This window comes from Schistocerca nitens, chromosome 4, assembly GCF_023898315.1.
Source record: "Schistocerca nitens isolate TAMUIC-IGC-003100 chromosome 4, iqSchNite1.1, whole genome shotgun sequence".
NCBI lineage: Eukaryota > Metazoa > Arthropoda > Insecta > Orthoptera > Acrididae > Schistocerca > Schistocerca nitens.
The window spans coordinates 328,885,506-328,910,896 of NC_064617.1; the positions used below are offsets into that span (position 1 = coordinate 328,885,506).

At 42.4% G+C, this 25,391-nt stretch overlaps 1 protein-coding gene across 1 annotated transcript in view; it reads right to left on the minus strand.

Annotated features, from left to right (window-relative positions):
- LOC126252283 (potassium voltage-gated channel subfamily KQT member 1-like) overlaps window positions 1-25,391 on the minus strand; it is a 307,638-nt gene that overhangs the window by 62,812 nt on the left and 219,435 nt on the right. Inside the window, exons 4-7 of the mRNA XM_049953157.1 lie at window positions 19,230-19,405; window positions 8,683-8,814; window positions 8,494-8,604; window positions 6,395-6,604 (exon numbers count right to left, since the gene is read on the minus strand). Coding sequence (XP_049809114.1) covers window positions 6,395-6,604; window positions 8,494-8,604; window positions 8,683-8,814; window positions 19,230-19,405 — 629 coding nt within the window. The remainder of the gene's footprint in view (window positions 1-6,394; window positions 6,605-8,493; window positions 8,605-8,682; window positions 8,815-19,229; window positions 19,406-25,391) is intronic.

Genomic DNA, 25,391 nt, shown 5'->3' on the forward strand with positions numbered 1-25,391 from the left:
ACTGATTATTTGCTAGCACACAGACGAGGGAGAGAGAGATACAAGCTCAACTACCTCCATTATAAATATTTGTGTTTGCCATAGTAGTATGATACAGAATAATGGGTACGACTGAGATATTACGGCAGGTGTGAGATTTGTAGGCACGCAGTAAAATGTTCGGAGCACATAAAGACAATGCTATAACGTGCCACTAATGAGAGGTAGTTTATCGTTCTGCTATTGTATTAGACTTAACTCTTTCGATTCTCTATCTCACTGCAAAATGCCAAACGTTATTCAAACGTGTGATGCAACAAAAACATTACCAATGAACATTCAAATTTGGCGAAATCTCTGTATGAGTTTTTACTCTCTAATACAGTTTTGTATTTTTCACAGTATACTGAAAATGAAAGCACTGCCGTGATCCAGAACTGATTGATACAAGTTATGCATAAAATAAACCATATGTGCTAAAGCGTTCTGAGAATGGATTGCGAAATTACACAGATATTCGTGAATAGGCCGGTGGTAGCTTTTTTGTACTTTTCAGTAATACTAAAAAATTATTATCCTTTTAGTGGTGTATATGTGCAGTAACGACGAACAAGAAAACTAATAAAAAATAGCCTAAATATGTCTAATTTCTGAAGTATGTCAGTACTTCAACAGTTGCAGATAATGACCTACATAGCAATGTGAATAGAGTTTTACGACAGTGTAGCACATAATGACACGTTCTTTTTACAGGTTTTTACTTAGAAAGGCATATCCAAAGTTAATGATATATTATAATCTCATATTTACGATTTAAGAATCAGAAGCTTTACGCTGTTATGTAATTAACTGTAATATCCAGTTCCACAAATCAGAAGACATGATATGTTTACACTAGACGCGCCACTCCTGGTCTGTTGAATCGTAATATGACGAATTCTCAGGCAACGTACTCAGATGTGTGGAAGCTATACGCGTATGTAGTAGCTGGTTTGATTTCATAATTTAGTTTCTGACTATGAAAGCGTCTGTGTGATCCGATGATGGAAAAATTTAATAAAAGAATTTTGTTTACAAGGCCGTCTCCAGTTTTCCCACGGGCAAAATGCTTAAGCTATACACTATGAAATTATTTTTTAATTGCGGAATTCTCTGATTCGACAGTTAGATCATATGTCACAAACATTTTCTTCAGGGTAGTAATGCCGTTGAAACACCGAAAGTGCTGGATCTGCTATGACAATTTCTATGTTACTTATCTTGCTTTTAGTAAAAGATTTTTACGCCCTGAGAAAAGAAGGAAGTCTGCCTATTCAGGCGAACGAGAGCGTGCATCTAAAAGTGAAACTAAAGCCAGAACTATATCTACTGTGCAACAGCTGCAGATGAAGCCCCTGTTGATGCACGCGACGGTAGTTCTTAACAAGCAAAACACAGAGCATGCGTTTAAGAAAAAGCAGACACAGAATGCTGACAGCTGAATAACCTCGCAACAAGCGGTTCTACAGGGTGGCCCACGGGAAGTAGACTACATGTGGAGTCGTCTTAACGTCTGGCGTTAAGTGGTTTTTTTTAAAGGTTTTATATTCCATCGTTCTAAAGTCAAAAACTTAGCTTCCGGATTGGCGACTAGTAGGATTCCTCTGGAGCAATGAATTCGGTGCGTACTCCTGTTCTCTGTGACTGTCTTCATACACCAACTTCATAGCCGTATGGGTCTTTAGTGTGGACCGGATGCCACCAAAGGCGATGGCCATTGAACGTGTGATCAAACACATCGGTACGACTGGTACAGCATTTGGTAGGTCCTATTCAGGGACCACTATATCCGTTAACACAGTCGAGAACAAAGAGATACTGCAGACTGACTAAAATTTAACTTCAGTATGCGTCCCAAGTCGAATGCTTATACGGCGTAATTCCCCTGAGTGTGGTGCTGATCGAACAACAACGCCAGATTATGTCATCAGCTACTGACCAAAGATGAAACATGAAAATATTTTCGTAGTACACTGCTGTTCATTAAAATTTCAAAATCACGAAAGCGGAAAGTAGCGAATGCAACATTGACACGAAGTGTTCTTTGATATGAAATGATTAACACTTCAGCAAAACCATATTAAGTAGGTGGTATTAACGTCATCTACAGGGGACGCAAAAAACTATGGAAACACCAAAAGGCCGCGCGGAGTGGCCACGCGGTCAAAGGCGTCACGTAACGGATTGAGCGCCCCTTCCCGCCGGAAGTTCGAGTACACCCTCGGGCACTTAGCATAAGTTAGTTTGGTCCCTTAGGAATTCACACACATTTGAACATTCTGAAACATCAAAAACAAATATGGTGCAGGAAAACGGTTAGCACTCAGAACAGCTCTCTGAATGCATAAATACAGGTTCTTTGTGTGAGATATGAGTTTCTCCTGGCGTATACTATGTTCAGATAACTTACGGGAATGCAGCCGGGTGATGTCGTCCATAAACACCGATATTTCGGCAAGTGCATAACCTGACATTTTCAATCCTAAACTGCAGCAAGTAAGCGCTATGCAAGTTTTAAATTCGTCCGGACAACGCTTACGTGTTGCAGTTTTATCTTGAAAATGACAGGGTGTGCTCCTGCGTTCCAGTAAGTTGTGATATTTGAAACTTTCTCTGTGTACAGATTGATCCATAAAATTTCGGACGAAGTGCCGAATGTCTGCAGCTTGCTGCCACAATATTTCAGCGCAGAGCTTTCTCGCTATCTTCAGATGAATACTGACAGGAAATGCACTGAGCTCACGTATTTAAGACCCCGCCAAAACATGAATGGTGCGTCCAATTGGCCTTGGGCATGTGCTCTTTGTCTGCAAGTCTGTGCGCTGCGTCTCGAGCCCTCCGTGGTGAAAGCTGGCTTCATCGATATCAGATCGACTGTCTTCGCATGGCAAACGACACCGGCTACGCAGAGCACGAAGTTTTTCTATGACGGCATTCCATGCAGAATTTAACTGGAAACTGCCGTCTCGGTTAGTAAGGGACTCAGACAGTCGTATATCCACTGATTCATTGATGACGGAGTTCCATAAGTTTGACGTATGGGCCACAATTTTCGTTCCGTAGTGTTTCATCAAGTGACCAGTGGAAATACAATGTTCGGCGACAGCAGACTTATTGGCTTGGAAGAGGAGAGTATGCCGCCGATGTTCTACGACGCGTTCCTGCACTGTGTGCGTCGTTTGTCCTACGCAAGATTTGACGCATTGGCACGGAATTCTGTAAATGCCTGCCTTGCGCAACTGTAAGTATTCTTTAACAGATCCAACGGCGCCGAGATTTTAGGAGGAGGACGAAAAACTGCTTGAACTTTACGTCTTTGTAATATTCAATTTTGGCCGAAATATTTCTAATAAATCGTAAGTCACTTTTAAGGCCTCACCCTCTTTTTTGTCTTGTCGTTTGTACGTCTGTTGCGCTCTCTGTACTTGCTGGGATGAACACAGTTTACAGGTGGTTCAGTTTCGTTTGCAGGTTGTCGACATCCGAGATTGTAAGGTCTTTAGAACGCTCATCGTTTGTACCGGACGGTGGCAACTACTAACTTCAGATACAGATCTTTATGAGTGGGCTTTCGAAACACCGAATGTCCAAGTGCTCTATCGCTCTTCCATAACACTAAGACGTTTAAAAACGGCAAGCAACCATTTTGCTCCATCTCCATAGTAAATTTTACGTTTTCATGTACAGAGTTCAGGTATTGCAGATTTTCTAGGAGACTGTCCAAACCATGAGGCCATACTATGAAAGTGTCATCAACGTACCGCCAAAATACCAATCGTTTTAAAATAGCTGAGGCGAGTGCACGCTTCTCAAAAGCTTCCACAAAAAAGAATGGCCATCAGTGGAAACATAGAGCTCCCCATGGCGACATCACCAGGTAGTTAAAAAAACTCTTTGTTAAATAAAAAGCACATCGAGGAGAGAGTGTGCTCGAACAAAGCTGTAATGTCAGCCGCAAACCTAATGCTGATGAGATGCAGTGAGTCCATCAGAGGCATATTTGTAAAAAGTGAAACGACATCGAAACTGACCAATAAGTCGTTGCTTTCCAGTTTAAGTGATTGAAACCTGGTGATAAAATAACTAGAATTTCTTATATGATGTAGTCACTTGCCTACAGTGGGTTTCTGTAAAGACGCCAAGTATTTGGCCAAATCATAGGCGGCTGTTCCAATATAGCTTACTACAGGACGTAAAGGCACACCTCCCTCGTGGACCTTGGGCTGTCCATACAGCCTAGGTGGAACTGAACCATTTGGTATTAGTCTCTTGATGACCTCCTTTGGTAGAGAACTTTAGATAGAAATTCTGCTGTTTTCCGCTCCACTCGATTGGTAGGATCCTTATCGATTCTGCCATACGCTGAGTCATTCAATAAAACACTGATGTTATTGATATAGCCCTCCCGTGGCATGAGAACAGTAGCATTACCTTTATCGGACTTGAGTACTACCGTATCCACGTCTGCTCTCTCCAGCACTCGTGTCAGTCGCCTGCTGCCATAGTCCACTAACGCCAAATTTCGCCGCACTCTCCTAACGGATATGTCCGTCGTACGTTTTACGTTGATTTCTACGGTTATTTCACGTAGTTTTGCTTGTTTGTTAGCAGTGACAGCTCTGCGCAAACGCCGCTGCTCTCGGTCGTTAAGTGAAGGCCGTCCACCACTGTGTTTCTGTGGTGAGAAGTAACGAATGAAATTTGGCATCCTCGGCACACTCTTGACACTGTGGACCTCGGAATATTGAAATCCCTAACGATTTCCGAAATGGAATGTGCCATGCGTTTAGCTCCAACTAAACTATGTGATCAAAGGTATCCGGACACCTGGCTGAAAATGACTTACAAGTTCGTCGCGCCCTCCATCAGTAAAGCTGGAATTCAGTATGGTGTTGGCCCACCGTTAACCTTGATGACAATTTCCACTCTCGAAGGCATACGTTCAATCAGGTGCTGGAAAGTTCCTTGGGGAATGGCAGACCATTCTTCACGGAGTGGTGCACTGAGGAGAGGTATCGATGTCAGTCAGTGAGGCCTGGCACGAAGTCGGCGTTCCAAAACATCCCAAAGGTGTTCTATAGGATTTAGATTAGGATTCTGTGCAGGCCAGTCCATTATGGGGATGTTATTGTCGTGTAACCGTCACAGGCCGTGCATTATGAGCAGCTGGTCGATCGTGTTGGAAGATACAATCTGCCATCCCCGAATTGCTCTTCATCAGTGGGAAGCAAGAAGGTGCTTAAAACATCAATGTAGGCCTGTGCTGTGATAGTGCCATGCAAAACAACAGGGGTTGAAAAACACGACCACACCATAACACCACCGCTTCCGAATTTTACTGTTGGCACTACACACGCTGGCAGATGACGTTCACCGGGCATTCGCCATAACCACACCTTGCCATCGGATCGCCACATTGTGTACCGTGATTTGTCACTCCACTCAATGTTTTTCCACTGTTCAATCGTCCAATGTTTATGCTCCTTACACCAAGTGAGGCGCGTTAGGCATTTACCGGCGTGATGTGTTGCATATGAGCAGCCGCCCGACCACGAAATCCAAGTTTTATCACCTCCCACCCAACTGTCATGGTATTTGCAGTGTATCCTGATGCAATTTGGAATTCCTGTGTGATGGTCTGGATAGATGTCTCCCTTTTACACGTTACGACCCTCTTCAACTGTCAGCGGTCCCTGTCAGTCAACAGACGAGGTCGGCCTTTACGCTTTTCTGCTGTACGTGTCCCTTCCCGTTTCCACTTCACTATCTCATCGGAAACGATGGAACTAGGGATTTAGGAGTGTGGAAATCTCGCGTAGAGACGTATGACACAAGTGACACTCAATCACCTGACCACGTTCGAAGTCCGTGAGTTCCGCGGAGCGCCCCATTATGCTCTCTCACGATGCTTAATGACTACAGAGATAGCTGATATGGAGTACCGGGCAGTGGGTGGCAGCACAATGCACCTAATATGAAAACCGTATGCTTTTGGTGGTGTCCGGATACTTTTGGTCACATAGTATACCATTCCAGGTTCAGAGTCTGGTAATTCCCCTCGTGCGGCCATAATCACGTCGGAAACCTTTTCACGTGAATGATTTGAGTACAAATGACAGCTCCACCAGCGCGCTGTCCTTTAATACGCCACCTGTATCCGTGCATATCGCTCTCCCATAACTTTTGTCACCTCAGTGCATAGTCGAGTCGTCACGGTTTTGCTGATCAAAGCTGCTCCAGCGGTTTCCTCTCGAGAGCTCTTGCGGAAAAGCAAATCATCCTACTTATGCTCTTAAATCATGCCATGTGCAGCGCGCTGGACAGAAAGCCACTCGCAAGCACTGAAAGCGGAGAGACGACTAGGGGCTGCGCCTACCTTTCCCAGCGGCGCGGACGAGCTCTGGCTGGGCTGGCCGGTGTCCTTGACGTAGATCTTCCAGGTGGCCTGGCTGTTGAACGACTTGTCGGCGGCGTAGCACCGCCACAGGCACTGGATGAGCATGGCGGCCGCCGGGATCTGCCGGTTGAAGTGCTTCTGCCGCTGCTTCTGCTGCACCTTGAGCGCGAACCCGGAGCCCAGGATGCCCTGTAGCGGAGATACGGCCCGGTCAGCGACATGCCGACAGCGTGTAGCTCTGGACATTGCTGGCTAACACACAACTACACGGAAATAAGTTCTTAATTCCAAAGTTACAGTGTCTTTACACTGAAGTGCCAAAGAAACGGGTGTAGGCATGCGTATTCAAATACAAAGATATGTAAACAGGCAGAATACAGCGCTGCGCTCGGCAACACCTATATAAGACAACAAGTGTCTGGTGCAGTTGTTAAATCAGTTACTCCCACTACAATGGCAGGTTATCAAGATTTAAGTGAGTTTGAACGTGTTGATACAGTCGACGCACGAGCGATGGGATACACCATCTCCGAGGAAGCGATGAGGAGGGGATTTTCCTGTACGACCATTTCACGAGTCAACCGTGAATATCAGGAATCTGGTTAAACATCAAATCTCCGACATCACTGCTGCCGGAAAAAGACCCTGCAAGAAAGGGACGAACGACGACTGAAGAGAATCATTCAACGTAACAAAGTGCAACCCTTCCGCAGATTGCTGCAGACTTCGGTGCTGGGCTACAAACGAGTGTCAGTGGGCGAACCATTCAACGGAACATTATCGATGTGGGCTTTTGTAGCCGAAGGCCCAGTCGTATATCCTTGATGACTGCACGACACAAAGTTTTACTCCTCGCCTGGGCCCGTTAACACCGACATTAGACTGTTGATGACTGGGAACATGTTGCCTGGTCGGACGAGTCTCATTTCAAGTTGTATCGAGCAGATTGACGTGTACAGGTATGGAGACAACTTCATGAATCCATGGACCCTACATGTCAGCTGTTGATGGAGGCTGTGTAATGGTGTGGGGCGTGTGCAGTTGGAGTGGTATGGGGCCCCTGATAGGTGACACATACTTAAGCATCTTGTCTGATCACCAGCCTCCGTTCATGTCCATTGTGCATTCCGACGGTCTTGGGCAATTCGTGTAGGACAATGTAACACCCCACACATCCAGAATTGCTACAGAGTGTCTCCATGAACACTCTTCTGAGTTTAAACACTTCTACTGGCCACCAAACTCCCAAGACATGAAAATTACTGAGCATATCTGCATGTCTTGCAACGTGCTGTGCAGAAGAGATCTCCAGCCCCTCGTACTCTTACGGATTTGTGGGCATCTCTGCAGGATTCATGGTGTCAATTCCCCCTAGCACTACTTCAGACATTAGTCGAGTCCGTGCCCCGTCGTGTTGAGAAGCTTCTGCGTGCTCACGGGCGCCCTACACGAGATTAGGCAGGTATGCCAGTTTATTTGGCTCATCAGTGTATAAAGAGAACAAGAGCATTCCTGTCACTGTACCCTGGAGCACTCGTGACGATACCCTTCTGTCTAATGAACACTCGCCGCCGAGGACAACATACTGGGTTGTACTACTTAAGTCTTTGAGCCATCCACTTACCTGGGACAGTCTGCAGTCAATCGCTTTCAAACGCTTTCCGGAAATCTAGCCATATGTAATCTGCTTGTTGCCCTGCATCAATGTTTTGTAGATGTCATGTGAGAAAATGGCAATCTGAGTTTCGCACGAGGGATGCTTTATAAATCCGTGCTGATTTGTGAACAGTAGCTTTTCTGTCTTTAGGAAACTTACTACATTCAAACTTATAATTAACAGCTTTTAGATGATGTTCCTAGTTCGTGGCACCCAGCGTGCATTGACTACTTTATATAGTGAAAGTAAGAATTGGGGTTGGGGTGGGGTGGAGTGGGGGGGGGGGGGTGTCGCAGGATACAATTAATTAAGGATATCACTGTCAGCCACTAATGTATTTGTCGATATATGGAAGTACAACTAAAATTTAAACCAGTCACTTAAAATACGTCCTGATTCTCCTCCGAATTAGTGTACTTACCGCTGGCAAGGCGAAAAAAGAAATAGCGAAGACGCTGAAGCACGAGGCGACGATCTTGCCCATCCAAGTCTTGGGCACGGTGTCTCCGTATCCGATGGTCGTGACAGTAATCTGCAGGCAACAATGTACTCGATCAGAAAGCTTTGCTCAGTACAGGCCGCACTTCGACAAACAGGTACAAAGACTTACCACACCCCACCACAGCGCGTCTGCGTAACTGCTGAAGTCTGTTTCATTTTCGGCGTCTTTCTCAGCCAGATACACAAAATAGCTGCTGAAGATGAGACCCAGGAAGCCGATGTACAGCGTCGTGATCAGCTCCTAGAAGTGAACAGTTTAATGTGGTGACTCGATAGAGCTGTCAGGAGTTTGAAGAACAGCTTGTTTGCCATCAGATGTACAACTTATTCTTTTCTTGTATTTTTTAAGAATAAATTGTACAGTTGATGGCAAACATGTAGCTCTTGAAATCTTAGGAACCAGATTCGTCAAACGCTATTGAGAGCAGTGTAAGGGAGATATTAGACGCTCTCATCTATATCTATGTGTAAAGTACAATTTCAGCCACACTTGCTGAGGAACATAATATTCTGGAAGTCTCAGTATGAAAATGACGCTAGCCTTACTTATAGTACACTGACGGAAAAAAATCGCAACTCCAAGAAGAAGTTGTACGACACGAACGAAAGTTGGTAGGCGTGTTTCTACATCTGAAAAATGATATCTATTCAAACTTTGCGCCAGTCGCAGATCTGATTTGCTTTAAATACATGCTCTAATGGTCGTGAGCGTTAGTTACCTTTAACACTGGACGTGGTGAGTTGATGTTAGTCAAGGATGCCTTGAAGGAGACATAGACTTCATTATCAACACGTCCCTCAGTTTGAACGAGGTCCTGCAATAGGGTACGAGAAACTGAACGCTCCTTCTGCGTTACTGCAGATGGGCCTGGCAGCAATGTAGCCACTTTACGCTCTCAGGTAGTCACGAGAATGTACGGCCGCAAGACCACGAGATCCGGACGGTCAAGTTGCTCTACAGAGAGTGAAGGCCATCGCGTTCGACTAACTGTTCTGGCGTATCATATTGCCTCTGCAGCAGAAATCTGCGTAGCAGTTACCACCACAGTGAGACCACCATTTGCGACTTCAGTGGTGCCAAGCGAAAGCCCATTGGAGATCAGAGTGGAGGTCTGCTGTGTTTTCCGATGAAAGCTGGTGCTGCCTCGGTGCCAGTGTTGACCGTGTGTTGGTTAGAAGGAAGCCAGCTGAAGGCCTGCAACCAACCTGTCTGCGTTCGAGACACACTAGATCTACACCTCAAGTTATGATCTGGGGTGCGATTTGGTATGACAGCAGGAACACTCTTTTGGTTATGCCACGCATTCTGACTGTAGATCTGTACGTCAGCCTGGTGTTTTGCCTGTGTGTTGCCATTCATGAACAGTGTTCCAGGAGGTGTTTTCCAACAGGATAACGCTCGCCCACGTTCCGCTGTTTTAACCGAACATGCTCTATGGAGTGTCGACAAGTTTCCTTGGCCTGCTCGACCACCAGGCCTGTCTCCAATTGAGCACACTTGGGACATCATCAGACGGCGACTCCAGCGTCATCACAAAACAGCGTTATCCATCCATGTATTGAACAAGTGCAACAGGCTGGAACTCCATCCCGCAAATTGACACACGGCACCTGTACTACACAATGCATCATGCACGTTTGCATGCTTGCATTCAAACATTCTGGCCGTTACAACTGTTATTAATGTACCAGCATTTCACATTTACAATGCCTAACCTCGCGCTTACATCAAACTGTGAAATTGCAATGTTACTCACATGAATGCGTTACCTAGAAAAAGTATTGGTGCTGCATTTTTTTCGCCAGTGTATATGCCTATTACGTATTTCGGTTCAGACAGAGAGTGGAATAGGTAACTAGATTGTAGGGGTAGGCTGCAAGAACAAACACTGTGTAAGGGCACCGATTAAGCTACATTTTACGTTGTACCTGAATTTTTTGGTGATGCTTCACGATTGAAATATAATGGGGATAGGGGACTAGAGTAACTTTCATCGAAGCTCATACATAATTATCAAAATACTGGCAATGGTATGGTGCTTAAACGAGAACACCGCAGTTAAAAGTGCAATGTGCAATGATGGCTGCGTGAAAACAGATATTCAGATGAGTCACAAATATTCATCACAGTAATAGTTCCTACTTTACAAAAAGATGATATTGTAAATTATTGATATGTTGATGAAAAATTGAAAAGTTTAATAAAACAATCACTCGCGAACACATAAATGCAAAAGTCGGGCATTGTACCAAGCCAATAAGAAAACACTGATTCTACGCAGCAGAATGTATTGGATCACTCAAAATAGATTAAATGAAGAGAATAGAGAAGAAAGAAAAAAATCCTTTGAAACATTCTTGGATCGAAAACAACTAGAAAATTGGAAATATATACTAAGCGGCAACAATGAACACTTTACGAAATTCGAAAAACCTTCAGATACAATGCGGAAAAAATTGCCAGTTTCTTTGGACACATAAAAATAATGGAGGAAAGCAGAGTAAGAATATAAATATTCCAATACTTTAAGAACAAAAATAAGTGGATCCATCAAACTCAAACAGACGAAGAATAAATGAAGCTTTCTGAACAAGAGATTCAGAACACCCATCTTCAAAACAAAAACGAAGAACTTTAGAAGCTTTCAAGAGACAGAAAAAAGGAAGTGCAGGAGAAACGTCACCGCTGCCAAAAGAAAGAGTAAAGTGGGAAAAAATTGGAAAGAAAGACAAAAGAAACACCACTAGAATAAATAATTAGAATATTTGTAGCTGGTACACAGTATGAAGCATTCGGCACAAAATAAAGTTAATACACTACTAATTTGTAGTCTAGATCTTTACTGGATACAGTGAAATCATTACATGTAAATTTAAGTAAACTAATGACGACTGACAATAAAAAAATATACTACCAATTTCATGATTATTTTTGTAAATATGTCCAAACTGAATCGAAAAGGTACGGTACATATGAACCCGTCTGTTGGACAAAGGCCTACTGTATGTACTTTATAAACCAGAAGTACGCTAGATCTACAAAATAACACGCACAAAATAGCAAAGTCATTCGTGGCAGTTCCATATTCCTTTCCTTCACAAATCAATCTTCGTTGCTTTTCTTCGGTTTAATCCTAATAGGCTTACGAGATCTACATTGTGTCTTGTTTCACCTGTGAGTGCTTTTCCTTCTCCCACACAACGTAAGATGCGAAGCAGAATGCCCGATAAGGTGGACAACAATATGAAACTGTTTCCTGATGACATTTTTGTGTGCATGAAGATGTCGTCGATAGGTAACTGTAAGTGGATACATGAAGCATTGGACGGTATTTCTATTTGCTGTGATGAATGTCAGCTTGTTTTAAACGTGGATAAATTTAATTTATGAGAATGGGCAGGGGAAATTTCTGAAACGTTGAATGCATTACTAATGGTACGCTGTTTTACACTTTAAGACAAAAAGAACGACGCATCGTGAAGGAATTATCCGACAGGGACGGAAATCGGTGGACGTGGTGCACATGTACAGACAAACAGATTAAAATTCCAGAAAAACTGGATGATTTAGTTAACAGAAAGAGCATCCCAAATTGAGCAAGTCAATAACGCGTTGCTCCACCTCCGGCCCTTACGCAAGGAGTTATTCAGCTTGGCATTGAGTGACAGAGTTTTTGGGTGTCCACGCCGGCCGCGGTGGTCTCGCGGTTCTAGGCGCGCAGTCCGGAACCGTGCGACTGCTACGGTCGCAGGTTCGAATCCTGCCTCGGGCATGGATGTGTGTGATGTCCTTAGGTTAGTTAGGTTTAAGTAGTTCTAAGTTCTAGGGGACTAAGACCACAGTAGTTGAGTCCCATAGTGCTCAGAGCCATTTGAACCATTTGGGTGTCCACGTGGGGGATACAGTGTCAAATTATTTACAATTGGTGCGTTAGATAGTCATCCAGGGCTGGTTGAAGGGCGCTGCTCATAATGCTCCAAACGTTCTCAACTGGGAAGAGATACGGTGACTTCGCTGTCCAAGAAAGGGTTTGGCAAGCAGCCGAAACCGGTGTAATGAAAATGAATCTTGTGCAGATAATTTAGTTAATTATTTGCTAACAATGCCACCATTGATTTTGAATCGCACGTCACCTGATGATTTCCTTGGAACGTAGCAATAAAGTGTTCTGGAATATACAAGCGGAGATAATTATTTACAGGTTTATTTTATATACTCTAAGCCTATGATAGCATAATTATCTTCAAGATGCACCGAAGTATTTGTGTTATAAAGGGTTCGTCCTTAAAACAGATGTATATTATCGTAAATAGCTGACTATCTATTATGCACGCAGATCGTTAAGCGATCTGTTAATGGTTCTTTCGTTGCAGGTTACCTACATTATTCTTTGACAGAGAAGTTTCTTCTCAGAGTTATCAGGTAACGGAAAAAATGAGAGTATAATGTGTTGTTGTGAAAGAGAATTCCAAAGGGAACCTTCTGTTAGTACAGTTGACAGAAAAATATGTTTGGAAGGGGCAGTAAAGTGATTTATGGCAGGAATAAGTCACAAGTAGCTGATACGTTTCGCACTAAATTTTTGAAGTAACTAAGCCTCCCACACTCTTTCTTTTGTTCTCCAGCCCAAGAGAACATTTTTTCAGATGTTTCTCCTATTTCTCTGTTTTTTACTAATATTAATAAAACAGGTGCAGAGGACTGCATTTAACATTCTATTTGTACTGAGAACTACCGGAAATATCGCAGGTGTCTCATTTTCGCTGGTTCTTTTCAGCTTTACCTTCATTTCTTATAGAATATGGTGCCTAGAATTACCTGTAGAATAGTATAACTGTAAAATAATTACAGCGGTGTTCTGTGAATTTAAAGTAAATTGTGAATTCTCCTAGGAACATCAATTTGTTTGTAACTGCGATACAAGATTTTACAATCTAAAGTTTGAACAGAATGATATTTTTGTTCCTAAAACTTCGCTCTTGGTGGGATGTGTGTCGGACTTTTTATTGACAGCACTTACACGCCGAACCTGAAAAAAAAATGGCCTCACAGTTCGTTCTATTGTGTTACGGTGTCGTCGATAGCGACAAAGAACAGGAGATTCTATCTTGATGTCTCTGTGTATTAATTTAATCAGCAACTTAGATGAATGAGCTGTTAAGCTTCTTGTGCCATAGTTCTCGCATTTATCTGCCTTCGACATATGTGTAATTGTGTACATGATATTCTTCCGAAATTCCGATAATGTCTCCTTTCTCGTAGATCATAGATTCTGCACGCTGCAAAATCTATGGTACAATTACTTCTACACACTAAAAAAAAGTCTTCCAAAGACGATGGAATTCAAACGAGAAGTAGTTCATTCAAATACTCGCTGGTGAGAATTATTAGCTGGCATCTCTAAATCCGAAAGTTCATCCACAGAAAAAACGATTAATAAATAACAGAGGCACTAAGAACTGATATTTTGGGTGCTACTTTTGTGATTCATTAGTCTTTCGAGTAATCTGTTGCTGTCCTACATCTTTTCCTATCTTGTGTTAATCTATTCCTCTTTGCACAAGCACATCATTCTACACCCTCTGATCGTCTTGGAGTGCATATCGTAACTGATAGCATAATTTCTTACGTTTTTCGGGAAAAGCTCTGTCAGGATCATGATGCGATTTCTTTGCGCAGCTCTTGGGAAGCAAGTTGGTTCACCATTTGGATGCCCTAACAGGATGAAGAATGTTTCTATGTCTACATCTACATGTAAAGTCCGCAGGCCACCGTAAGTTGCGTCACGGAGGGTATCCTGCACCATTACTGGTCATTTCCCCTCCTGTTTCACTTGCAAATTAAGTGAGGGAAAAACGACTATCTATATGCCTCCGGATGAACGCCAATCTCTCGAATCTTCGTGGTCCTTACGCGAAATGTGTGTTGTCGGCAGTAGAATCGTTCTGCAGTCAGCTTCAGATGACGGCTCTCTAAATTTTCTCAAAAGTGTTCCTCGAAAAGAACGTTATCTTCCCTCCAGGGATTCCCATTTGAGTTACCGAAGCATCTCAGTAACACTTGCGTGTTGTTCGAACCTACCGGTAACAAATCTAGCAGCCAGCCTCCAAATTGCTTCGATGTCTTCCTTTGTTCTGACCTGGTAAGGATCCCAAACACCCGAGCAGTACTCAAGAATAGGTCGTACCAGCGTCCTATATGCGGTCTCCTTTACAGGTGATCCACTCTTTTCTAAAATTCTCCCAATTAATTGAAGTCGACCAATCGCCATCCCTACCACAATCCTCAAATAGTCACTGCAACCCTACGCCCAGATATTTAAACGACGTGACTGGGACAAGAAGGCACTACTAATGCTGTAGCCGAACATAAAGGATTTGTTTTGCCTCTCATCCGCATCTACTTACATTTCTCTAAATTTAGAGCTAGCTGCCATTCACACCAACAACTAGAAATTTGGCTAAGTCATCTTGTATCCCCCTACAGTCACTCAACTTCGTCACGTTCCCGTACACCACCGCATCACCAGCAAACAACCGCAGATTGCTGCCCGCCCTGTCGGCCACATCATTTATGTATACAGAAAATAATAGCGCTCCTATCATACTTCACTGGGGCACTCCTGATGATGTCCTTGGATCTGATGAACACTCGCCGTCGATGACAACATACTGGGTTCTACTACTTAAGAAGTCTCCGAGCCATTCACATATCTGGGAACCTATTCCATACGTTCGTATTTTCGTTAACACTCTGCTGTAGGGGACCGTGTAAAATGCTTTCCGGAAATGTAGAAGTACGGGATATGCCAGCCGCCCTTCGTCCACAGTACGCAGGATATCATGTGAGAAAAGGGAACGCTGAGTTTCGCACGAGCGTTGCTTTCTGAAATCTTGCTGATTCGTGGACGGAAGTTTCTCGGTTTCAAGGAAATTTATTATTTTAGAACTGAGGATACGTACAAGGATTCTCTAGCAAACTGATATTAGGGACATTGGTTTTTAATGTAGCGGGTCCGTTCTTTTACCCTTCTTATAAACAGGAGTCACCTGCGCTTTTTTTCAGTCGCTTGGGACTCTGCGATATGCGAGAGATTCGCGAAAATGCAAGCCAAGTACAGAGCCAACACTGTAGGGTACTCTTTGTAAAACCGAACTGGAATTCCATCCGGACTTGGTGCCTCAGTTATTTTCAACTGTTTCTCTACGCCACCCTAGCACCGCACGAGCGTGTGTTCTCGGCTACGTAGAGACCTTTATTGTTCGTTGTTGCGTAATGATAAAACTGCTTATATGGCGTTCATCGACGAATGCGTACGAAATAAAGGCTACAGATTCAGGCATTCGCACCGCGATCCTCAACCTTCTCCATACTTTTGTGCACCATGCCGACTTTTTCTCGTTCCTGCTTTATTGTTTCTGCTCCTCCCCCCCCCCCCCACCGCCCCCCCGCCCCCCCCCCCCGCCCCCGCTCCCTCCCTTCTTCCTTCCTTTCTCTCTCTCTCTCTCTCTCTCTCCATTTCATTAAACTAGCTCATTTAGTTTCCATTACTGCACAGCGCTTCGGCCAACGTGGTATTTAGATCGCTTTATCTTAATTGGCAATCTTCTTCGATTCATCTTTGCAGTATATACCTTTCATACTATTTAATTCGTGTTTTATCTCATTATCCGCCACTGTGGCTAACATTGCTCTCTTATGCCAATGCGGTGGCGCTAGACATGGGAATTGTCTTTACCTGTATTTGCATGACATTAACGATAGCTGTTCACGTGCAGATGTCAAGAGATTTTTTTGTCAACACGCTACTAACTGGTTTGAGCTGCTCCTGTGGCAGTCACTTCATCTTACACCCAACGGCTTCCATTATTTTCTAGATATATTCCAATCTGTGTCTTCCTTTAGTTTTTGCCCTTTGCGTCTTCTTCTAGTGCCATGTCAGTCATTCACTTGTGTCTCAAGACAAATACTATTATTCCGCCCCTTCTAGCCAGTGTCGTCCACATGATCCTTTCCGCGTAGCTTCTGCCGAGGACCTCCACATTTCTCATCTTATCAGTTCACTTAACTCTCAACATCTTCTTTTAACATCACATCTCCAGTGGTTCGATTCTCTCTTCCTTTCTGGTTTTTTCACATAACTCAGATTCTCAGTCTTTTGAAGACCTTTATTTGAGACTACTTCTTTTCACAAGGAATGCAACCTCTGCCTATATTACACTGCTGTTCATATCCTCATTGCTTCGTCCGTCATGCCTTATTTTGTTTCTAAGGTAGCAGTATTCCTTCACTAGTTAACTACATGACCACCACGCTGGTCAGGTTTGTACTACTCCTCACTACTTTTGTTTTATTTCGATTTACTCTCAGCCGATGTGCTATGGTCATTTGACTGTTCGTTCAATTCATGTCCCTAAATTCTTCTTGTGTCACTGAGAGTAGAAATACCATCAGAATATTTTATCAGTGATATTATTTCACCCTGAATTTAAATCCAACTCCTGAACTTTCCATCTCCATCACTGCTTCTTCGACGTATAAGTCATACAGAAGAGAAGGATGGAGGAGAGAGAGAGAGAGAGAGAGAGAGAGAGAGAGAGAGAGAGAGACTGTGCCGCGCATCACGCCCTTTTTAATCCGAGTACTTCATTGTTGGTCTTCCATTCTTATTGTTACTTGGTTTTTGACCATATTATATATAACCCGTCCTTCCCTTTTTTTTTGAGAATTTTGGGACGTGTATTATTTTACGTCGTTGAACGCTTTTTCTATATCGACAAATCCTATGAAGGTATCGTGATTTTTGCTGTCATAAGTGGTAAAGATGATATGATAAAACCACATGTAGCTTTTATTAGTTGGCATAGTCTATGAAGTTGGACTTTTATTGATATTAACGCGATCTGATATCTGGTATTTAAGCTTCGTAATGGTTTTTTAGATTCTGCATTGATAGTTTTTTTTAGATTTTTATCTATTACATAAGCGTACGTAATATTACGCTGGAAGATGCCGCAGTAGATTAAAATAGAGGTCACCAGTGTGTTTTGTAAAAAATAACGACCTGCCGCCTCTGGTGGTTTTGTGATTCCACCTTGTAGCCCAGCTCTCTCTTTTTTGAGTTAAAAGATGGAGTCTGGTCCTAAACTTACGTGTAGTGAGTCAGTATGTGACGCTTAACGTAACTTAGACGATGACTCAGACAACAGATTTAATACATTGGATCACGACCTAGACCTCGAACTATTCAGCACACATCAGCGGCCGTTGAAGATACATTATTACACGAGACTCTACACTCGCATGTAGTAAAGTCACACAACTCCGTTTTCATATTTTTAATCTCTATATGCCAAGAATTTATTATTACAACGTTAATAGTTTACCACTTTGTATAGCTGGTAACAATGACCATGACACTAATATGAGAACAGTAATGATACTTCTGTAATAATTTTTTACGTATATATTTGCAAAACCAGGAATATAATCCTTTTACGTTTATGAATTTTTATACATCCAAAAAGTTTAAAAAATAGTAAGTATAAATTTCTTTACATTTTATTTCGAAGACATAATCTTGTGTTGTAAGAGCCGTGTGGTGGCGCCTCAAAACACGATGTATCCGTTGATGGCCTCATACCAGTTTCCTATCAGACGTCAGCAAGGACACAAAACGAAAACATTTTATGCACATTTTACGTATTTGATATGTAACTGTTATGGACTGTTCGGACAGCTGTTCTGTTATCATATGGCGAGAGACGATATTGTGGAATGTCGTCTGTATAAGGTATGTTTACTTTGAATTTGTATGCCTCTTATGTTGGTCCGACGTTAGAATTTTCCATAATTGTATCTTTATATAAATTAAGATTGTGTCCAATTAAGGTGAACAGTTGATGAAATAGTTTGGACCTGTAAAAATTTTTGTTCTATACAAATAATCTGAAAATGGCGATTTAATTTTAATGAAACTAATAATCATTGCCTAATTTTATGAGATCTGGGCGAATAACTTAAACTTTGTGTCCTGCCTTACGGCCGGTCTTGTCATGGGGGAAGCCTCGTCAGAGGTCCACCGTATGAGTGTCTAGGGAAGTGAATCTAGTGGTAGTTTCCCCTTGCCGTCCACTGATGATGATGAAATTGTAATGAGGACAACACAACACCCAGTCCCTGAGCGGAGAAAAATCGCCGACCCAGCCGGGAATCGAACCTGGGCCCCTTGGTACGACAGACCGTCGCACTGACCACTCAGCTATCGGGGCGGACTGGGCGAATAATTTTCTGTAATAGGAAGAACTACCGTGTTTATTTTACTATTTATTGTTCGTTAATATGCAATTATTTGCTTACCCTAGGTAGCACACTGCGCTCTTTGAAGTTGTAGCTTGAAGAATGAGTCTCCTTATAAGATGGAGAATTGTTTACTTAATCAAGTATGGCTTCCGGGAAGTATAGTGTTTGGAATCCCAGTTCTACACGCACACATCTACATCCTTCAGCGCTCCTTCCACTTCATGTCGTTTCGCCTGGACATTTCATCGAAGTGACTGATTCAAGCAGCATACCATTAACCGCTGTTATGCATGTTGGTTCATTCGTTTGAGTGCTGACAGTAGCATACACAGCGAGAAGGCGAGACTACGGACCTGGCGGTGGATGAAGACGACGGAGCCGAGCAGCCGCCAGGTGCCTCCCTGGCGGTCGACGTGCAGCATCCGCAGGATTTGCAGGAACCGGATGCCGCGGATCGCCGACGTGGCGAACACCTGTCCGTTGGAGCCCACCGACAGCACCACGATCGACGCCACCACCACGATCAGGTCTGCAACAGCAACACGACCACCATGGTCATTACTCCTCTGTCAGTTGCTTTTTCAGCTACTTACCCTTCGCTGGACGCTTACTTATTTAACCTAGATTTATATCACGCTTGAAAGTCGGATGTTGCATTGCAATTTCCAACATTTAATTTTTAGAATTCAATCATTTACGCGTACTAGTTACCGCCGGGTCAATGCAGAGATGGTGTTCTGTACCCAGTATCGACTTCTAACAACTTAGTTATCTCTGGGTTTAGTCTGTGAGGTGGCCTGGAACATTTCTTCGAGTTCTACATGCCTGAACCAGTGAGATCACTGCTCACTCGCTGAGAAAGTTGGAGCATGGACTTGAACAGCTATTACTGTGTTCGCTCGTGTGAAGAGATGTGCTTGGTGGGGAATGGCGCGGATTTCTATGTTGCTGTACGGTGAGATGGTAACGTATAGCTTGATTGCGTACCGCTTAACCTTCCCTTGATTCTCGTCGCCAAATTGTTATAACAATCACGTGTTTTACTCGCGTCTTAATGTCTTTATTGGCTCTGTGTCCCTGTGAGGCGAGTATGTTTTGTCTGTTTTGGGGCTGGGCAGAGAATCTTCTTCTTATTGATTCACCAGAATGGTGATACAGTTATTTTAGTTACACTCCCTATTAGCGAACCTTCCCAGGTATTTTGTAATTTTCATTGGATCATAATTTGTTAATTTTTCTTACCCTTTGGATATCTGTGTGCCTCATGCTCTCTAGGCACAAGACAAACCTAAATTGTTATGACTTATTCACTTTTATATGATCATTTATATGAATTTACATTTCAATATTCTTTAAAATCATTCTTGTTGCCACGAATTTTCCTATTTAAGCCAATTAGGCCAATTTGTACTCAACAGTTTGATTTGAAGCGTGTTACTTCGCTATGTCTTGTGGTACATTTTTCCAAATTCCTTATTGAAAGCCACGTTAACAATAGCAATAATTTTAAAACTGAATTAAAAACTGTCTTGCAGTCAAGACTGTTTTTAATTCAATTTTTAAATATTTTATCGAGACTACTGATATTTTCTACGAGATATGTCCTAAAAAATTACTGATAGTGGTAACCACTACGAATACAATACTTCACAATTCTGTTTTCAGCAGACAAGGTAGTTTTTGGTGGTGACGCAGATGGCAGAGACGCAATGCTTTGTTTTACGTAACGTGCATTTATTCGCTGTCTATTGTTTTGTGTATTACTACAACAAACAGGAAACAAATTTTCATAGCACTACACATGCCTGTAAGCCACGTTGCTTAAACACCTTTATGCTTGGTGAGATATTTGATATGACTCCACATAGTCACTTACGGGGTGACACCACTCTAGAATTTTCAAAAAATCATTTTTTTATTGGCTTAAAAGATACTTAGAGCGTTCTAAAATATGAGGAAAAAATCTAATCCCAGAAAACATTTCTTCTTTGAAATTCCGAGTGCCGCCTTTAGCGCCTCGCATATTCCAAACAGGCTTCCTTGCGCCAACTCGATACCCCTTGTAGTATCTGGGTATAGTTAGAAGCATTTCAGGAACAATAATACGTTAACTTGCCGTCAGGGCGTGTACGAAAAAGACAATTCTTTCGCTTCGAATCTTGATTTTTGTGTGCAGTATGTACACTGGATCTTGTGGTATGCAAGTTTGTCTTCCGAGTAAAAATGAGTGACATGACAGTGTACTCGGGCAGAAAAGTACGAAAACATCTTACTATCGTATCCAAGGCGGTGTCAAAGTATTTTGTTAGCAATGCGTCCAAAGAATAGAAATGACGCTGAGAGCAGTTCGGAATGAGTCAGTGTCTGTGCTAAGAATTTGAAAGACAGCGACCAGGATTTTAATGTGAAATACGGATTGAGTTGTGGGATTACAAATTTTCTTGCCGTTTACTCTGTTTTCTTTTTTTTCCTCAACACGTGAAATGTAAAACATGCAGTGTAGACATCACGTTACAAGAATTATTGCTTGTCCAAACGGCCCAGAAGTCGCTACACCAAGTAGAGGGTTTATACGTGCATATGAAATAAACTGTCGAATCGTCCCAGCTATGCGCCTGCTTGGAGTAGGGCTAAACGGAATACTAAAGTTTTGTGCTTTCATGGAATTGCCACGACCAATATTTCAATCGTCTATGATAAACTAGTGGATATGATTTCGATCGCATCGACAATAGTACGACAAACCTGTGCCGAGACAGCAGATTAATAGTAAGAGTTTTCTAAACGTAGAAATTTTTCATTTGTTCACGTGTATAACACATTTCCAAACTTCAAACGCGTTTTTCTCAGAATATGATTTTTCAAACCGGCACACAGTATAACTCCGACAATTTCAACTTTTTTCTCTGAAAATATAACGACAACTTTGAAATAACACATAGGGCATTTTCGATTAGTTAATTTAAACAATGTTTATTAAGAAATGACTGTCCTCTTTTCGTTACATTGATTGAATTTATTCAAATACTTTCCCAATTATACAAAAATCAATATATCTAAAATCCCCTACGTGCTTCACTAGCTACACTCATGTGGATTACATAGAATTTTTTTTCCCACATTCAAATTACCACGATTCACCTCAAATTCAACATGTCTCAGGACAATTGCTGTAGTGTCGCCATTTTGTAATATTTTGCTCCAAAATTTTTTTATAATCTAATTATATGCTCAATAACTACTCGAAGTACTGTTTCTCTGTCACCTTTCATTCGGCCCAAAAATTTTGTCAAGTAACGCTTTTCTAAGGCCGTTACAGTGGCGTTACTCTTTAAATTCAATTTTTTGCTATACCGATTGCAGATCGTTGCACTAACAAGATAAGTGTTAACTGCCTCGGTAATTTTCTAAAATTTGTTTGTAGTTAGATCAGACGCCTAAATTTTATTCATGGGTCAAAATTTTGTACATGAATGGGCGTAATTTTCAAATCATTGCGTATTCGGATTTTCTTTTACAGGTCATCCAAACTGAAAATCTAGCAGTGACCTCACACAGTGAGTGGCTAAGGTCATGGGAAGGCATTGGATGTGATGTCAATCGTCGGCTGCTGAAGCCTATGTTGTGCCCTTTGTCTCCGTTCAGTCTGGGACATAAAGGTCCCTGATGACACACATTCGAAGCGGCGGCGAGATGACTCACATGCGCCGTAGATCACCCCAGTTGCTCCGCAGAGACAAAATGACCCCGTTCACCAAACACTAGTGGTCGGACTATACGTTGGCTTAAGCCGTCGGCACACGGACCGTGCTGTCGAACGTTAACGCTGAGCGTGTCAAGTTCAACGTGCTGCTGAACGCCCAGGGACGATGCGACTTGTGCATACGGTACGTGGGACCGACGTGGTACACGCGATCACAACGCACTCCAGCGGCAGTTGAGGGATGTTTCTAGTTCGTAAATCACACTATTTACTCAACGGGCGCGCGTAAAGTTCCTACTTTACCTCTATTAAAACGCACAGTTCCTCCATCCTCCACGAAAAGGAAAGTACCATGTCCAATCAATAAGGACACAGACTTATAAAAGTTCCATTACAAACAGTGCGGTACAAATTTGGAATACTTCTCCGCATGTTGTTGTTGTTGTTGTGGTCTTCAGTCCTGAGACTGGTTTGATGCAGCTCTCCATGCTACTCTATCCTGTGCAAGCTTCTTCATCTCCCAGTACCTACTGCAACCTACATCCTTCTGAATATGCTTAGTGTATTCATCTCTTGGTCTCCCCCTACGATTTTTACCCTCCACGCTGCCCTCCAATACTAAATTGGTGATCCCTTGATGCCTCAGAACATGTCCTACCAACCGATCCCTTCTTCTGGTCAAGTTGTGCCACAAACTCCTCGTCTCCCCAATCATTAGTTATGTGATCTACCCATCTAATCCTCAGCATTCTTCTGTAGCACCACATTTCGAAAGCTTCTGTTCTCTTCTTGTCCAAACTATTTACCGTCCATGTTTCACTTCCATACATGGCTACACTCCATACAAATACTTTCAGAAATGACTTCCTGACACTTAAATCTATACTCGATGTTAACAAATTTCTCTTCTTCAGAAACGCTTTCCTTGCTATTGCCAGTTTACATTTTATATCCTCTCTACTTCGACCATCATCAGTTATTTTTCTCCCCAAATAGCAAAACTCCTTTACTACTTTAAGTGTCTCATTTCCTAATCTAATACCCTCAACATCACACGACTTAATTCTACTACATTCCATTATCCTCGTTTTGCTTTTGTTGATGTTCATCTTATATCCTCCCTTCAAGACACCATCCATTCCGTTCAACTGCTCTTCCAAGTCCTTTGCTGTCTCTGACAGAATTACAATGTCATCGGCGAACCTCAAAGTTTTTATTTCTTCTCCATGGATTTTAATACCTACTCCGAATTTTTCTTTTGTTTCCTTTACTGCTTGCTCAATATACAGATTGAATAACATCGGGGAGAGGCTACAACCCTGTCTTACTCCCTTCCCAACCACTGCTTCCCTTTCATGTCCCTCGACTCTTATAACTGCCATCTGGTTTCTGTACAAATTGTAAATAGCCTTTCGCTCCCTGTATTTTACCCCTGCCACCTTTAGAATTTGAAAGAGAGTATTCCAGTCAACATTGTCAAAAGCTTTCTCTAAGCCTACAAATGCTAGAAACGTAGGTTTGCCTTTCCTTAATCTTTCTTCTAAGATAAGTCGTAAGGTCAGTATTGCCTCACGTGTTCCAGTATTTCTACGGAATCCAAACTGATCTTCCCCGAGGTCGGCTTCTACTAGTTTTTCCATTCGTCTGTACAGAATTCGTGTTAGTATTTTGCAGCTGTGGCTTATTAAACTGATTGTTCGGTAATTCTCACATCTGTCAACACCTGCTTTCTTTGAGATTGGAATTATTATATTCTTCTTGAAGTCTGAGGGTATTTCGCCTGTTTCATACATCTTGCTCACCAGATGGTAGAGTTTTGACAGGACTGGCTCTCCCAAGGCCGTCAGTAGTTCCAATGGAATGTTATCTACTCCGGGGGCCTTGTTTCGACTCAGGTCTTTCAGTGCTCTGTCAAACTCTTCACGCAGTATCGTATCTCCCATTTCATCTTCATCTACATCCTCTTCCATTTCCATAATATTGTCCTCAAGTACATCGCCCTTGTATAGACCCTCTGTATACTCCTTCCACCTTTCTGCCTTCCCTTCTTTGCTTAGAACTGGGTTGCCATCTGAGCTCTTGATATTCATACAAGTGGTTCTCTTCTCTCCAAAGGTCTCTTTAATTTTCCTGTAGGCAGTATCTATCTTACCCCTAATGAGACAAGCCTCTACATCCTTACATTTGTCCTCTAGCCATCCCTGCTTAGCCATTTTGCACTTCCTGTCGATCTCATTTTTGAGACGTTTGTATTCCTTTTTGCCTGCTTCATTTACTGCATTTTTGTATTTTCTCCTTTCATCAATTAAATTCAATATTTCTTCTGTTACCCAAGGATTTCTACTAGGCCTCGTCTTTTTACCTACTTGATCCTCTACTGCCTTCACTACTTCATCCCTCAAAGCTACCCATTCTTCTTCTACTGTATTTCTTTCCCCCATTCCTGTCAATTGTTCCCTTATGCTCTCCCTGAAACTCTGTACAACCTTTGGTTCTTTCAGTTTATCCAGGTCCCATCTCCTTAAATTCCCACCTTTTTGCAGTTTCTTCAGTTTTAATCTACAGTTCATAACCAATATATTGTGGTCAGAGTCCACATCTGCCCTTGGAAATGTCTTACAATTTAAAACCTGGTTCCTAAATCTCTGTCTTACCATTATATAATCTATCTGATACCTTTTAGTATCTCCAGGGTTCTTCCATGTATACAAACTTCTATCATGATTCTTAAACCAAGTGTTAGCTATGATTAAGCTGTGCTCTGTGCAAAATTCTACCAGGCGGCTTCCTCTTTCATTTCTTAGCCCCAATC